Source organism: Sinohyriopsis cumingii, chromosome 3, assembly GCF_028554795.1.
Source record: "Sinohyriopsis cumingii isolate HCF-2022 chromosome 3, ASM2855479v2, whole genome shotgun sequence".
NCBI classification, from domain to species: Eukaryota; Metazoa; Mollusca; class Bivalvia; order Unionida; family Unionidae; genus Sinohyriopsis; species Sinohyriopsis cumingii.
Window position 1 is genome coordinate 87,555,123 of NC_142963.1, and position 16,217 is coordinate 87,571,339.

The 16,217-nt window shown below is 36.3% G+C and overlaps 1 protein-coding gene across 1 annotated transcript in view; it reads right to left on the bottom strand.

The window, feature by feature from the left end:
* Positions 1-3,958: 3,958 nt before the first annotated feature.
* LOC149803248 (inactive rhomboid protein 1-like) overlaps positions 3,959-16,217 on the bottom strand; it is a 104,939-nt gene continuing 92,680 nt past the window's right edge. Inside the window, exon 15 of the mRNA XM_089952900.1 lies at positions 3,959-14,952. Within this exon, the coding sequence (XP_089809026.1) occupies positions 14,512-14,952 (441 nt within the window). The 3' untranslated portion in view covers positions 3,959-14,511. The remainder of the gene's footprint in view (positions 14,953-16,217) is intronic.

The window sequence follows — 16,217 nt, forward strand, 5'->3', positions numbered from 1 at the left end:
TGCTGAGTTCACCTGTCATTATGTCACCGGTATTTTTTAAGCGATCCGCTACAACTTTTTTCATCTCGTCTCTGAGACTTGCAACTGATATACTTGAGTCTTTGATTCTTCCGCTATCAGTAAACACAGGGATGTTATCCGTGACCGCACCGAGTACTCGTTGAACTATATCATTCCATTTGATATTGCTGGTTTTTAGCTTGCCATGCCGGTCCTGAAAAATAACAACCTCATCTGGGTCTATTCCGGAGAGGGTTAAAAGATTGTCGACGTCATCTTTGGTCGCATATTTTGATAAATCTACATCGTCGCGTTTTTTACCTTTACTTTCGAGAGATCTTCCGTAAATATCAACCATTATTCTTTAGGGATTGTTTAAAATGTTAAATTTATCCGCGGTATACTCGTGCACGACTTTGTGAGGTGGTTTGGTTGATTTTGATAACGCGTCAAGTACATTAGTTACTTCACGGCCACATATCGGAGGATCAGTTAGTGTTTGTGTTGGTAGCGTTGAGTACCAAACTGGAATGGGAGTACTTTGTACGTATTTTAGAAATTCAACTGGCAGTGCTAACCCATACGAATCGAAATAAACAATTCCACGTGGATGTATCGCGTAAGCAACCCAATGAGTTCCTGGACCATCACTGTTATCGAGATTAATAATTCCAGTTTTGCTGGTATTCAGTTGGCTTGGTAACTGATCTCGCATAAAAACACCTCTGAAATTTTTTATATTTAATTGTTTAGCGACATCGAGTAAATCAAAATTTGACATCGGTGCGAGATGCGCTGCGTCTGTTGATAAAACCGTTTTGGGTACCATGGTAGTGGAGTTCCTGGAAGTCTTAGACCCCCTCCGTATTGTTCCACTGGTAATCTTATACGACCCGGCTGAGGCATATTTGACTTTTTTGGACTCCTTGTTGGTTTTTGTGTCCGTGATGATCTTTTTAAAGTTTTCCTTGTGTAAAATTCCTTTCCCAGCTGCTTTCTTTAATGCCATTCCAGCATTGGTTCCAACAGCACCTAACGCGGCTGCTTTTGCAACAGCTGGGGCAGCAGCGGCAATTAATGCTGTATTGCTGCGAGAGTGGAAATATACCACCGGTTTTAATCATGTCTTTGATTGCACTTGGAGCGAAATCAAGTTGAACTCCGACTTTTGCTTGCTGCGCTTTATTGAAATGTTTTGAGTTTTAGTCAACGATAACTTGTTCGGGCCACCATTAGCAATTTTTTCTCGCTGTAATGTTATTTTTGCCCCGCATCCGCTTGCGTTTTTTGATTGTAATTTTTTCACCTGACCGGGAGTCAGAGTGACATTAATGTGACTATATGACATTCTTATAATTAACATGGTTGGTCTAATTGTCTACGTGTTTTCTACTGGTGGATCAGTAACTCTCATTCGCCCACCAACACCTTCAAGTAACATTGATTTGTCGCTGAGTATAACAGCAATTGCTCTGTAATTAACACCATCTGAATTTACGCTAGCTCGAAAATGTATATCAACGACAGATTGCTTAACTAAATCAAGATGTTCCAGCGAAAAGTAATAAATCGGGTACAGCGTTGTAAAATCTGTGATATTTGTAAACCAGTGTCTAGAGTTTGATCGCGTCCCATAAATGTCATCAAACAATGATATGCACGTGCCACATAATTTTCTCTAAAATCCAATAATATATTCTCGGATGGTTCTTGATGTCCGTTTATTCTTAAAGATACTTCAGAGACACCAAGTTGGTGAAATACCATTGGATTTTCTTCTTGATTGCTTGTTCGTGCAACATTTTGAAGAGCAACAAAGATATGTCTTGGTGCAGAAACACCTTGCTGTGATGATATAATGCCAAACATTTTATTATAATTTGTTATCTTCTAAAACGAAGACCACTTCCTGATATCAGACTTGTATTTATTTGTTCAGCCCCTTGATTTATCAGCGCTGCTAGTTTTTGATTTGCGGCTTGATTTATTACCTTACTGACATTTGCAGGCATCACTTCAGTGCTTGGTAATTTCACTGGCTGGACCGCTTTTGGCGAACCCCCTGAGGTTTACGTATTAATCGCACTAATCTGTCCTTGATTGCCAAGAACGCTTTACTGGCAACGTTACCAATAGCACCAGGAGCTTTATCACGAACAACGTCAATAGCTTTCATTGATAATTGTTTTGCGATCGGATTTCTTTGGGAGCTATCCTTCTGAATAAACCCTGAACAGCATCACCAAATCCATCTCCATAAGTTGCTTTATAGGTTGGTAATCTCGAGTTTATCACCCTAACCGCTACAGGTCCACGATGAGCATTATGTATAATCAACTTATTTGTTATTTATTTATGTAATCGCGATGACAACTAGTCACTATGATAATCATCAACGATTTCATCAATGAGTTCCCGATAAACATTAATGTCCATGATACCGCCTTGAAATAATCGTTGACAAATATCAACTGTTTCATTGGTTATTTCCAGAGAATTATTTCCAGCTTGTTTACCTCCAATTAAAATTTCTAGCCGTTGCACATCATCGAGAATATTGTTAGGACAGGCAATAAGACCACTTCCTGTAGTAAAACCACTTCTAGTTACACCGGGATCAGGTGATGGTTGTCTACGTGGTCGAGATCACTGCTTTGTTGGCGTTGGAACACCTTTTTTTATTTCATTAACTCGCTCAACAAAATTATCATATTCACGCCTATATTTGTTGCCGATTCGTGAAATACCCTTGTACTTACGAAATATTTTAGAATTCCAATTGTTTTCTGGAGTGTTATAAAATTCTGGTTTTAGAAGCTGATGCCGTAGTTGATACCCCACCGCAGCAACCTTAACAGGATCAGTCATAACTTGTGTATAACCTTGCTGAGTAAAATATTTGGTTTTTAATTCAGGTTTAGATAGATCATCGACAATATTTTTAACATCATCGATTTCAGCACGTGTTTTATCGGCAGACTCCATAGCTTCAGTAATTTGTTTTGGCAATTCCAAGATAACCTTCTGTGATGCTGTTGTAGCCTCAGCGATCTTTCTGGTTGGTTCGACAATTGGTTTAAAAAATTGTTCTGTAGCTGTAGCAAATTCAGCTTGAGCCTCCTGACGTGCTTGTAATTTTTCTCTAACTGAATCTCGCACGGGAAGATATTTCTTTATTGTTTCTAGTCGCTCTCTAGCTAATCTAGTGGTATATGCTTCCCTGATGTTTGCCATTATTGATATAATAATGATTTAATTTATAGCAGCAGAGAGGGTGCTGCCTCCAACTTGACACCGACACGATCGCGTATTTTCCCCGAGATTTTTTCGCGATCGGCGATAGACAGCAAGTCAAATTTGAGTCTATTAAGTTCGGTGAACAGGGTTGTCTCACGCCGGATACTGAGAAAAATCGCGATATTTTTGCGATTTTCGAGGAAGGCTTATTTTGCGAAATGGAGATTGAACCAATTAGAGGTTGTCCACTCCCTCTGCTGCTGATCTATTTGGTCTAAATGAAACTGGTGCCAGTCTTTCATACAGTATGGTGGCCACAGTTGTAAATTGTAAAATCTTACCATGGAAGAAATATCAGAGAAAGACCAGAGATTGTTTTCTTGGATTCTTCAAACGACTCTTTTTCAGGATGTCTCATACAGCTGGTTCAGTTGAGATTGCAGAGGTAATCTTTAAAATAAATGAGGTTAGGAAAGCGTATCGAAAACCTTCTGAATAAAGAACTTCATTGCTTCATTCAACCTATAGAATACAATGTAGAAAGAAAAAACTGTTGCAGTTAGCCTTTCATGTCAGTCATATAGTGAATGTCAGTGATTTGAAATGTTTGTCTTGCACATCTTTAACCAATTTGAATAAAAGTCACCTTTTATCAAGCTTCAAGGTTGATTTGTGGCAAGAGAAGCCTGTGTAATTCAAGGGGTCAAAAGTCAAGTGACAATAAAATCTTAAAGATTTATTCTAATAAAGTCACATAATACAGATTTTCCATGAAAAGTAAATTCATCTTATATGCTGAGCAAGAAATGTATATGTCGGTTAATCTAATAAAAAAACAGCAGTATGGATCGAGCAATATATTAAATAATTACACCATACAATTTGTATATTTGTTTCAAACAAATGGTACCGTTCCCACACTCCACATATGTGATTCCCAACCTTTTTGAGTATGAGGACCTTTTCTTAATTGAATTTTTTTTTGTTGATCCCCACATGCTAATAATTGCACTTTTACGCTCCAATTCAGAAAATACATATCCCTAGGAATAGGGTCCAAGGCCCACAGGTTGGGAACCACTGCTTTACATATAACAACATTAGTTCCAACATACAACCTATAATTTAATTAATTTCCCTCACCTGTAAGTACTAAATATTCTACCACTTAGCTACAACAGTATTGGGAATGAACCAAAATTACCAATTTTTTAATTGTGAAAAGCACTTGTATTGGGCTTTTTCAATAGAATATATAAGTACTGTATAGCTAATGTGATGTACATGTAACCCAACTATAATGCACACTCATGTGACATTAAAATTGTGTCCCTACTGGATATGTGTCATTTAAACTGAGGTTAAAAATGTAAAGAAATGAAGAATAGGTTTTATAAACAGTGGCCTTCATATTGTGTCTGCTTGCCTTAGACAGGCTTCATTGTATTAATTTTCATAGAAAGAGTTCATGGGCTTTTTCTTTTTGTTTTAATGGCACTTTCAATACATTACTGGCAAAGTCTTGACACAGAGGTAAGTGCCTCTTCCAAGGACACACTGCGGCAGCTGACCAGGCTGTAAGCAGGTAAACATTGCTTTCATAAAACACTTTAAACAATATGACAAGATATGCACTAAGTACTTGAATTCCTCTCAACTGTAAAAGGAAGGAATTCTCCTACATAACAATATAACATTTGCTTTACATAACCAAACTTTTTTAAGAGCGTAAACTGTTTGTTTTTTATATAAAAAATAAAAAAGTAGTAAAAACCATGATGTAAATGGGTAGGTCAATGAATTTATTTGTACATACAGTAAATCACGAAGAATGTTAATGGTCATTCTCATTGACGTTTTGACAAATCTAAGGTTACCACTGGGGGGAGGGGGGGCTCTTCAAAATGCCTAAATAATGTGACTGGTTTTAGAATCAATTAGTAAAATGGATTTATTCTGATATGAGAATCAGTTCATCTTAAACACAGTTTCACTGTTAAAATGGACAATGAAACAAATTTTACGACCAAAAAAAGCTTTTGACCAGTATACTGATCATTCATAACACACCTATATTAGAACTGGCAATGAAAATTTTGTCAGGTAATAGTATGTTTTAGTGAAATGACATTTCAAATAACAGCTAGTGATAAACTTAACAGACAACTATGACTCCCAACTCGGCTAAGGTCCTCTGCAATGAACGGATTCCATTAAGCAAAACTGATCCCATCATTGTGACAGTTGCATGCATTTATCAACAAAAGCAATGGATAAATATGACTCATTTCTCCCAGCAGCCAGTGCTGCAGTTAATAAGCCTATTGTTTTGAACATCATATAATGGAAGAACTTTTTTTCATAACAACACTACAAAATTGATTATTAAAAATGGTTGGTTGTTTTATACATTACTGATTTACTACAAAGAAAGCAGGTTAACTATTCCAGAGTAAAAAAAATGCCTGGACTCCCATTTAAACTGAAAATCCTAACCATCAATACAATTCTCATCTTTCCAATCAATATTGCTATTGTACCAGATCAGAATATTTTTAATATCGGACAAAGAATAGAGTTTGTTTTGTGTTCAGATAGATTAAAGTGTATAAACACTTGGGTAATAGCAAACTCTTGGCTTGTTAGCATTTTAAAACTGCAATGCCCAATTTTCTCTTTTTGTTAGTGTTCACATTTCTTCTAATGACTAATTGTGGAGGAGTTGGATAGAAGTGTTGATGCACTTTCAGAGAGATTCAATGGGCTCTCTGTGGTTTTGGGATCTGTCAGATTTGACTGATTATGTCGTAATGTAGGATGCATCATGACCGCTATGAATCAAAATGAATATTGATGGGTCTTGTGTAAAGCAACAATAATTAAACACCAGACAAATCTTCAAAATAGGAAGATCTCAAGAAACATGATAAAATATACCACAGTTCAAATGATGCTTTCTGTCGGACCCAAAATTACAGTTATTGGATATATGAAAAGAATTTGTGATCCAATCCAGTTACGTTAGACTGTGTATAATATTCCAAACAAGACTGAAAAATCTCTTGTGCAGTCTTTTGCCTAACATTCAAAAACTAAGTTGTTTATCTATGAGCTAGAAAAAGGGTTTGTAATCTAAACACAAATTCAAAATAGTTTTCTAGTCATTCTTAGTTCATACCCCTATTTATAACAGAGTTTTCTATAATTATTTAATAATCACTGTTTCAGCCTAATCCTGACAGCAAGACAAGGGCACCATTTGAAACCTGGATGCTGCACGTGCACAACTGTCACATGACTGAACATGTAGCAATACCTGCTGCACCAGCAAGAAAGGGGTATATAAATATCTTGCTGACAAGACCAAGTGATTTGTAGAACAAATGAATAAACTAGATCAGTTCCCTCTGATGAATTACAATAGTAACGAAAAGCAGTCAGGGACCGGGATGACTAGATCCCCCCAATCTGGTGGGAGGGTACGCCTCCACACCCTTTCAGTCATCACTTAATAACAATTCCAGAGTATCTAACAAATTCAGGATCAAACGAGTATTATCAATGTTATATTACAACAGTCAGACATTCAAAATAGAGACTACTGCATTTACTGTTTAATGAATTACATTAGAAAATGGATATGATGATAATGAGGATTTTAATTTCCTCATATGCAAAGGTAACTCTTTTTTGTAAAATACAAATCAAACATTTGTATTGATTAAGCCTGTCTGACTCTACCGTGCTGAGTTATGTGGGCATTAAATAGGATATATGCACAAGGTTCAACAGCATGTCGGCACAATACTAGCTACATGGCAATTTAAGTAAAGAAAATTAAATACACTATGCGTATTAAAAAGAGTCTACTCAATCTTTCCTATTAGTAGACACACTTGTGTCAGAAACATTCACTTTCTCTAGACAACTACAACCAATGGAAAGAAAATGCCCTTTATGCAGCCAAGAAATTGAAGAGACCCTTTCATCTGATTTGCATCAGCATGGTCGACACAGTAATTATTTTTCTGGCTGCAATGGCAATGGGATATCAACAGTGTTAAAGCACTGTGCTAGTATGAGGCTCACTTGGACAAATGTCGGCTGGTGAATGTAAATTCACATGTATTGAAACTGTAGAAGGAAAAGAAAAGCTTAGAAAACAGTTGCTACATTGGCTATTAATGTTGGTTTCATTTTATCTTCTTTCCTTGGCCACTTTTTTAAGGCCACCTTCTCAGCATAAAAAGGACAAGTCATACAACTGGTACTCTCCCCTGATCTCTACCAGCCCCTGAAGACTTTGCCCAAATTCACAACTTAGAACCTATTCATAACCGAACCCTCAAGGTAAATGCGTTGGGCATTAAAAGGGGAGTTAATCTGTGCAGTCAGCATGGATTCCTCCATCTCTCAATAGCCTCCAGGGTAGATGTGCTGAGAGTTGTAACTTTGAAACCATCAAGATATGCATGTAGTTCAATGGTTCATGCGCCTTACACATCACCAGAAAGTTGAAGGTTTGAGTCCCAACATATGATCAACCTGCATCTGCTATGAAATTTCTTGGTTTTTTAAAAAAATCTAAATTAATGGTGTTTCAAAAGGGTGAATTGCATAGAATCCACAGTATAGTTACATGTTAATTTGAAAGCAACTCTCATTTTAATATAAATATATTCATTTTTTAGAACAATACATATTCAGTACATTCAGCTTAATGTATAAGTCGGATAATTTTCTTAAATGGTATTCAACGTATGTACAATAAAAAGTTTCCAAATAAATGAGTACACTTATTTATTATCCTGACCAATGATACAATTTTGGTGAATTCAGTTTCACCTTTCCAAATATTTTACAAATTATGCTCACAATTTTTTTTTGACTTCAATAATTATTTCAACTAATTAAATATATGCTAACATAGATGCATTACAGTAAGAAACAATTCACCAGATATTTGCTGCTTATTAAACTTGTGTAATTCATAACACTTATTTACATAGAATATGACCAATATACAATAAAACAAACATGCTTGCTTTTAAGTCATGTTCAGCTACAAACAACAAAGACCCTGATCTGCCATTGAATAATGTGCTGACAGGGTCGTTGTTTGTTTTACTGATTATATCTAACAAACTAAACAGAATTAGATCTGCCAGTGCATTATATGGCAGCAGTTCTGGGTCTTTGCAGTCTGTAGTTTGAGTCAGTTTATAAGTATGTTAAGCACAAATTTGAACTTGCATATAAAGGCAACTAGAAATACAAAATGAAGACATCTGATACATAATATGCATACAAATGTAATAGCAAATGTAGAACAATATAAATGTAAGAGGAATTTGAAAAGAAATACAAAATAATATGAAACTATCACAGGCATGTAGATATGCATGTTTTCTTGTTAAAAGAAAATACAGGATACAACACATTTATGATCACATGTCTGAAATCAATCATAATACAGATTTGCCAACCCCAAAAAGATCTCTGTGATCTCTACAGACATAGCAAACCATAGCATAAATCTACCAGTCTTTTTCCCTGTAAGAAAGAGCAATCAGTGTTTTAAGCAATTTTTATCAAGAAAATGAAGTATATATGTACAAACAATAACAATGTGAACAAAATTTGATGCATTAAATTAAAATATCTAGCATAGATACCATATATGACGTGGTTCCTGTGGTGTCAATCTAAATTGAAGAACACACAGCATCTAGTGAGCATGCTGTCATTATTCCTTGCATAAATGACTTACTGATACCTAGATATAAAATGATTTTGATAGTAAATGTATCTGATCCCTGCGGATGTACACGAAGAAACCTCAAGTCCCTGGAGGAACCCAAACTGGAGGGAATAGGTTACCACATAAATATTTGGGAATAAAAACAAATGGATAACCATTAGATATAATTATTGTTGAGGCCAGATCACAAATGCAGTTAAAAAACACTGCAACAGGCAAGTATTTTTAAGGCACAAGTCTGATCACATCAATGTTCTTGAAAAAGATGAGCTAGCTGTGCATGTTTAGCACGTAATGCAGCAGGGAAAAACAAGCTGCATGAAGAATTGCATCGTACTGACATTTCTTCACTCCAAGGGAGGATGTATGCATATCAAACCGATGGTATATTTTTTCGGCACAAAGAGAAAGCTAAACAATAGCCATGGGTAAGCTATTGCTACTATTAAAAGTTTGTTTTCTTGCCTCGTGCATTCCAGCCAAAACGATTAATGATTGGCCTACACTGGACATCCATAGTCGTCACTGTCCTGTGCCATAAAAATCTGGTATCCACACACAAAGCTAGGTGACGTTTGACCATAAATATATGTTTCCTGCATACAAAGCCAGGTGACGTCATCCATAAATATATGGCTCCCATGCTATAAGGGTTAACTCTAGACTAGATATATGTCCGAGAAGTGACCCTCTTTGGAGTCGATGTGACTGATCTTTTCCAACTGAAATTATGAGATGTCTTCCTTCATCCATAAAATTTGGTCAAGGTTAAAGACAAAGAACTCATGTTAGACGTATTTTGCAGAAACCATTTTACTTGAACTTTTGATGACCATAACCTTTAACCTAGCAACCCCTAAAATTATTGGGTGCTTTTCCTGTCTCAAATACAAGTCATTTATAAGAACTGGTCACGGTTAGAGACCCAAAAATTATTGGGTGCTTTTCCTGTCTCAAATACAAGTCATTCATAAGAACTGGTCATGGTTAGAGATCCAAAACTTATTGGGTGTTTTTCCTGTCTCAAATACAAATCATTCATAAGAACTGGTCATGGTTAGAGACCCAAAACTTATTGGGTGCTTTTCCTGTCTCAAATACAAATCATTCATAAGAACTGGTCATGGTTAGAGACCCAAAAATTATTGGGTGCTTTTCCTGTCTCAAATACAAGTCATTCATAAGAACTGGTCATGGTTAGAGACCCAAAAATTACTGGGTGCTTTTCCTGTCTCAAATACAAATCATTCAAAAGAACTGGTCATGGTTTGTGGCATAGGACTCGAGTTATCTTGTGGAACCGTTTTCCTTCCTTGTGTTCTACTGCCCTTGATATTTGACCTGTTAACAACAAATTAACACATCATCCTTTTCTCAGGTGCATATTATCTACAAAGTTTAATCAAAATGGGTGTTATTTAAACTAGTAGGTTTGTGGAAATTATTTTTCCTTCTTTTAATCAGTGTGTCCATGATCTTTGCCCTTTTGACCCAAAATGAATAGGTGTTTTCCTGGTCTCAAATGCAAGCCATCCACAAAGCTGGGTCAAGGTTGCATTACAGAGATCAGAATATCATGCAGAAAAAAAAATTCTTCTTAGAATCACCATGATCTTGATGTTTTAATAGACAAATCAATAGGCAAATACAAGTCATGTATAAAGCTTGGTACCCTGGTATACAAGTCAAGTTACTGTGTGAACAGTTTTCCCTCTTTCAGTCTCTGTGATCATGATTGTCTAAACCCAAGAGTAAAAGGAATCTTCCTTGCTCCAACTGCAAGCAACTTAAAAAGTTTTGTTAACAGTAGATAATAGTGAACTCAAGTTTATGTGTGGAAACCAAATTGGAAACAGATCGATGGACAGATGGGTCAATGGATAGATAGATCGATGGACAGATAGGTCAACGGACAGATGGGTCAATGGATGGACAGATAGATCAATGGACAAATGGGTCAATGGACAGATAGACTGATGGACATATGGGTCGATGGATGGACAGATTTATCGATGGACAAATGGGTCAATGGACAGATAGATCGATGGACAGATGGGTCAATGGACAGATGTAAAACATAACATGATTTACTACACTTATGGTGTATGTATAAAAACATCTTTGCTTTAAAAGTTGGTAGTATTATGAAATTATCAAAAGTTTCTGTAGAATTTTTCTTATATTGTTGGAGTAATTTGTCATTTCGTCTTGATACTTTAAAAGTAATACCACTACCTTGCAAATTCAGTCATCCTAGACTTAAATTTGTAACCATAAATGCTAAAATCTGTTTGTATACAAAGGTGACAGTAATCTCCACTTAGATATAGAGATTGGCACCAAATCTTGTCTGTACCTCAGTAATTACTGTAGCGGAATGCATGCTCTAATAGGATGTAACTGCAGGGTGGCTGGGGAGGGTGTACTGTATTATGGCGAGATGAGTATTATTATAGAAACACATTTTACTGCAAAAAATGGTTTCTTCAAATGTTACCTATCATAATATCTTAGGATAATAGGTGAGGGGCAAGAGTTACATCCCCTTACTCTAGAGACGGCAGCCATCTCCAGTCCTCTACAGTATGTGAGGCAGCTTCTAAATCTTTGATATACCTGGCTGGAGCATGGACTGAATATGCTGAGACACATCTTTTGGAAGAAAGGAAATAATATTTCTCCCACAAATCTAGCAGAAGTTGTATTTCCATGTCAATAACAAGCTATCAAAGAACCTGGGAACATGGCTAGTTGTGTAGCTGGTACAGGTACCACCAAACCTATGTGAGCCTTTTGGGATGAAATATCTTGGAGACAGAAGCTAGAAAAAGTTGACTCTGACCTCCATCCCACAGCCTGTATAATTTGAACTTGGGAGCAGTTGTGCTTAAATGCAGTGTTTGATGAAACTTCACTAATCTCATATGCCAAAAATGTTAAAAACTTCATTTGATCTTAGCTTAATTCTTTCTATACAGTACAAATAAAGTATCCTATCCAGGATAATAAAGCATGCACTGAAATATCAGCCTTTACCTCTTTAAAGCTAAATCAGGGGAGATCTTCCTCTTTGCTCTGACTCGGTTCTTTTCAGGTATCAATACAAAGCCCTTACTGAGCCTGCAGATGACTGGGAGTGCAAGGGTCCAGGTTGAAAAAAGGTTTCACCACAACAGATTAATTGCCCAAGAGCAGGTGTCTATCTCTGGCAATGAAAGTGGGAACCATCATAACTGATACTGATGGATCCCGACAGAACTGTAGACAGTTCAGATCAGCTGATATGTATTTCACTGATCCTGCCTGCTATAGCTGGACAAGTATGACAGGTGAACCAATGATGCTCTTAAGAGTGGTTCAAATGGTACTTTATTCAACCAAGTCAGAACTCATGATCGATATACCCAATACCTTAAGTCATGACAGATCAAAATTTGCTAGAATATCAGCAAGTGTCTTTGTTTTGTCTTGAGATTGTGGAATGGTAACCTTTTATCACGATGAAGCTGACTTCTTCATTTCGTGAGCCATAATACAAGAGATAGTAGAGAGTTAATTTTATAGGATTAAAATGCTTGACTTGGTGTTGACCTCGTACAGTCTGATTTGGGTGGCAGTGTCCAATCATTATGGAACAGAACCAATTTATCCTCAATAATGTCAAGCTTCTTGTGCTAGGATGGGTTATGGAATATGTGATCTACAAAAACTGATTCCAACCTGCATCATGTAAGACAGTATTTGAGTTGGACTGGCATGGTCTCAATCTGTTTTGAAGAAAAGAAGACTGGTCATTGTATGCTTAATTGATACAGCAAACAAAACTCTTGTCTAGTTGAGGCAGCAAAGCTGCAGATGTGGTCAGATGAAGAGCTCTAGCCAAAAGAGATCTCCTGATTCACTTACTGGCTGGTGAGCCATCTGCTTTGCTATACAATTTATTGACCAAAGCAGCACCTGCACTGATGCAAATGATATCCTCATCTATCATAATGCATTTATCCTTGCTGTTTAGATTGTCCACCAAGTAGTGTATCTCAGTGACTCTCCATCTATACAGTGCATATCTGATATGTATTCCCAGAGTAGCATACCACACATCCTAAACATGCATCTATCATGCGTTTTCACTCTTTGCATTTAGTCCTGCCCATATTCTAAATTCTAAAAGTAATTATTAATTCAAGACAGTATGTATAGCCAGCAAAGCCCAAGTGATGGCCTATATAGGTAAATCCATTGAAACATCACTTTTTAACTACTAATTTAAAGTGGAAACTATTAGTCCATACATTATCTATAGAAAACTTATATGTATCCTAACATAAGAGGAATTTTATATAGGAGACATATGTGAAACACTGTTTATAACTTACTAAGGTGGATTTTGTTAAACAATTATAGAGTCGTAAGGACAACAATTTATTTGCATGACTTAAAGGTAAATTGTATTGTGGAATATACAAATGTTGTGCACAAATCATTGAAAACATCTACTAATGATCCATCTGGTATATACAAAGGGTTGCCTAACAGGTATAATTTACAACATAGTTGTTGTTGTTGTTGTTGTTGTTGTTGTGGGGTTTAACGCCATTTTTCAGCACGATAGGCTATACATGGCGGCCAGTATTAATGGTGGAGGAAGAACCCGGAAAACCCCGGAAAGAACCACCGACCCACGAGAAGCTACTGGCAAGCTTTCTCACATGCCCACATTGGCTGAATCTTAGACTCGAACCGCCGCAGACAGAGGTGAGATGGCAGTGATCCGTAACGAAGAGCGCTTTAGACCACTCGGCCACTCGGGGCCCCCAACATAGTTGTAATTTGACAGATGAAAAAAACTTTGTCTCCTTTAGAAAAGAGGAGGAAATAGTTGGAAATATAGATGGAGTATACTTCCGTGATGTCAGAAACTCCTGCAACCTGCACGATAATTGAATACAAAGACTCTCTTGAAGTCGGTTTTGAAAGGTCTCTCAAGATGGCATGCTACATTGCACGAGTGGAACTGAGGCACAGACAAGATTTAGCACAGATCTATAGATATTGAGATCACCGTCTGACTGATACCAAAGGCAGATAACTTTAATCTTTCATAGCTAAAAATGTTAGCCTGGAAGGGCTTGATTACTTATGCAGTGGTTGTACTCATAAGGTATTATGATTGCTAACTTATTTGAAGAAGAAATGCAATATCGGTGAAAAACAAAAAAAAAACAAAAAACGAAAAGAAACATTTTCCATGATAATTTTTTAAGTTAAAAATGGGAAGAGGATATAAGTCTGTCAATATGCTGACAGAAAAGTCTAACATACACATCATTAAATATTAAATATAACAGAAATCTCTGAGGAATTATAACCACTAAATAAGAAAAAAAAACATATAAAGGTAGAATACAGTTAAATTGACAGCAAGCAACAGACCATCACAAAAGTTAGATAGTTTTAAGTCTACTGAAGCAAGAAGTTGGTTGCTTTTTATATATATATATATTATATGGATTTCAGACATTGCTGTAGGTAGACTCTCTATTAATATTAATCTCCATATTTTTGCAGAAGTTTTCTGTGAATGGAATGCAGTCGAAGTATTGACACCCTGGACAACTGTACAGTGGTACTACATAGAACAGAAGTACAAGTAGCACAAACAGCAATATGCAGCCACCTAAAGATATAACAATGCCTATTATCTTTCGCCGCCTATCCCACTGGCCGAAACTGACGTATGGAAGAATAGCAAAGGCAATTAGTATGCCAAAGATGAAACCACACGTATGTGCCCAGTTGTCAATCCAAGGAAGCAAACCAAGCAAGAAGAGGACTAGGATGGGAATGGTGATCTTGAGGACTGCCAAGCCTGGTCTCTTGAGCATCTGGTAACTTTGAAGGACTTCCACAAACAGACAAGCCAAGATTCCAAACTGTGCCCCTGCTGGACCCACCTGGAAATAAGCAGTAAATTGTGTTGAGCTTTCATCTTTGTGTGAAATCCTGAATAGATAGCTTTTATATATTCAATAAATAAATATTACAGTTCAAAAGTGAGTCTAATTTTAATAAAGATAAAATGTATAATTATCTTAAACATCAATGATGGTCTTGATGTAAATATAAATAGTCTAGGTATCATGAACACATATTTACCATACAATTACAGGTGTAATTACTATGGTCCATATTCACCAAACAACTACATGTGTAATTACTGTGGTCCGTATTTACCACAATTACATATATAATTACGATGGTCTATATTTACCATACAATAACTTAATACAGTGGTCCCCCTCTTATATGACCATCCCTTCTGTACCGGCAAAGTGGCCTTATAGGACGGGTGGCCTTTCCAGAGGGGGAGTAAATTTTTTGTGAGAAGTATATGTAATGTACGTAGTAAGAAAGCTACATACATCAAAGAATTTAATATCTTCATTTAATATCTTTGTTTAAAAGTAACACTGATTATTAAAAGGTTCTTCTTGTTATAATAATACTTATTTCAACTGAATATACATTAACAGTTCTTATTCTTGACGTAAGCATGATATGCGAGTGGGTATTGATGTCATGCACATTGCAAAACCATGCAAAAACGTCATTTAAATCTTGGTACATACATGATTTTCTTTCCATTTGCTCCATTTTCCCACTGCTGATAAATAACCTCCTTATCGGTTATGACACTGATTATTCGAGTCTTTTCATCATAAAATTGTTTTATTTTAGTCTTTTCTACATACAATTGTTCGGTAAGTCCCTCCTCCCCACCTCCACCGATGTTGTCGAATAGAGTAACTGACTTTCTTCTAAAATAATAGTCTCCAATTACATGACATGTTAATGTTTGGTAATGATTTATTCGGATGTTGCTAACTATATGCGATTTAATTATGTAGACAAAACTTCTGTTAACTGGATGAAATACATTCTTTGTAAAGGAAGCCATAAATGTGTCGTCACATGATTTTTTTGTCTTCGTCTGGTACTCTGTTTTGTTCAAGCTTAATTTCTGTGTGTGTGTTAATGCACAAAATCTATTTTTAGCCTATGATGACCCTGTTATGATGACAATTACGTCTAGTTGTAATCATCAAACAGAAGAACTTGACAGATGTGTGAAGCACAAAACTCTATCATAACATCGTTAAGCCCATTTCCCGTATACGTTAGCTTTTATAGACAATGATACAATATTAATCTTACTGTT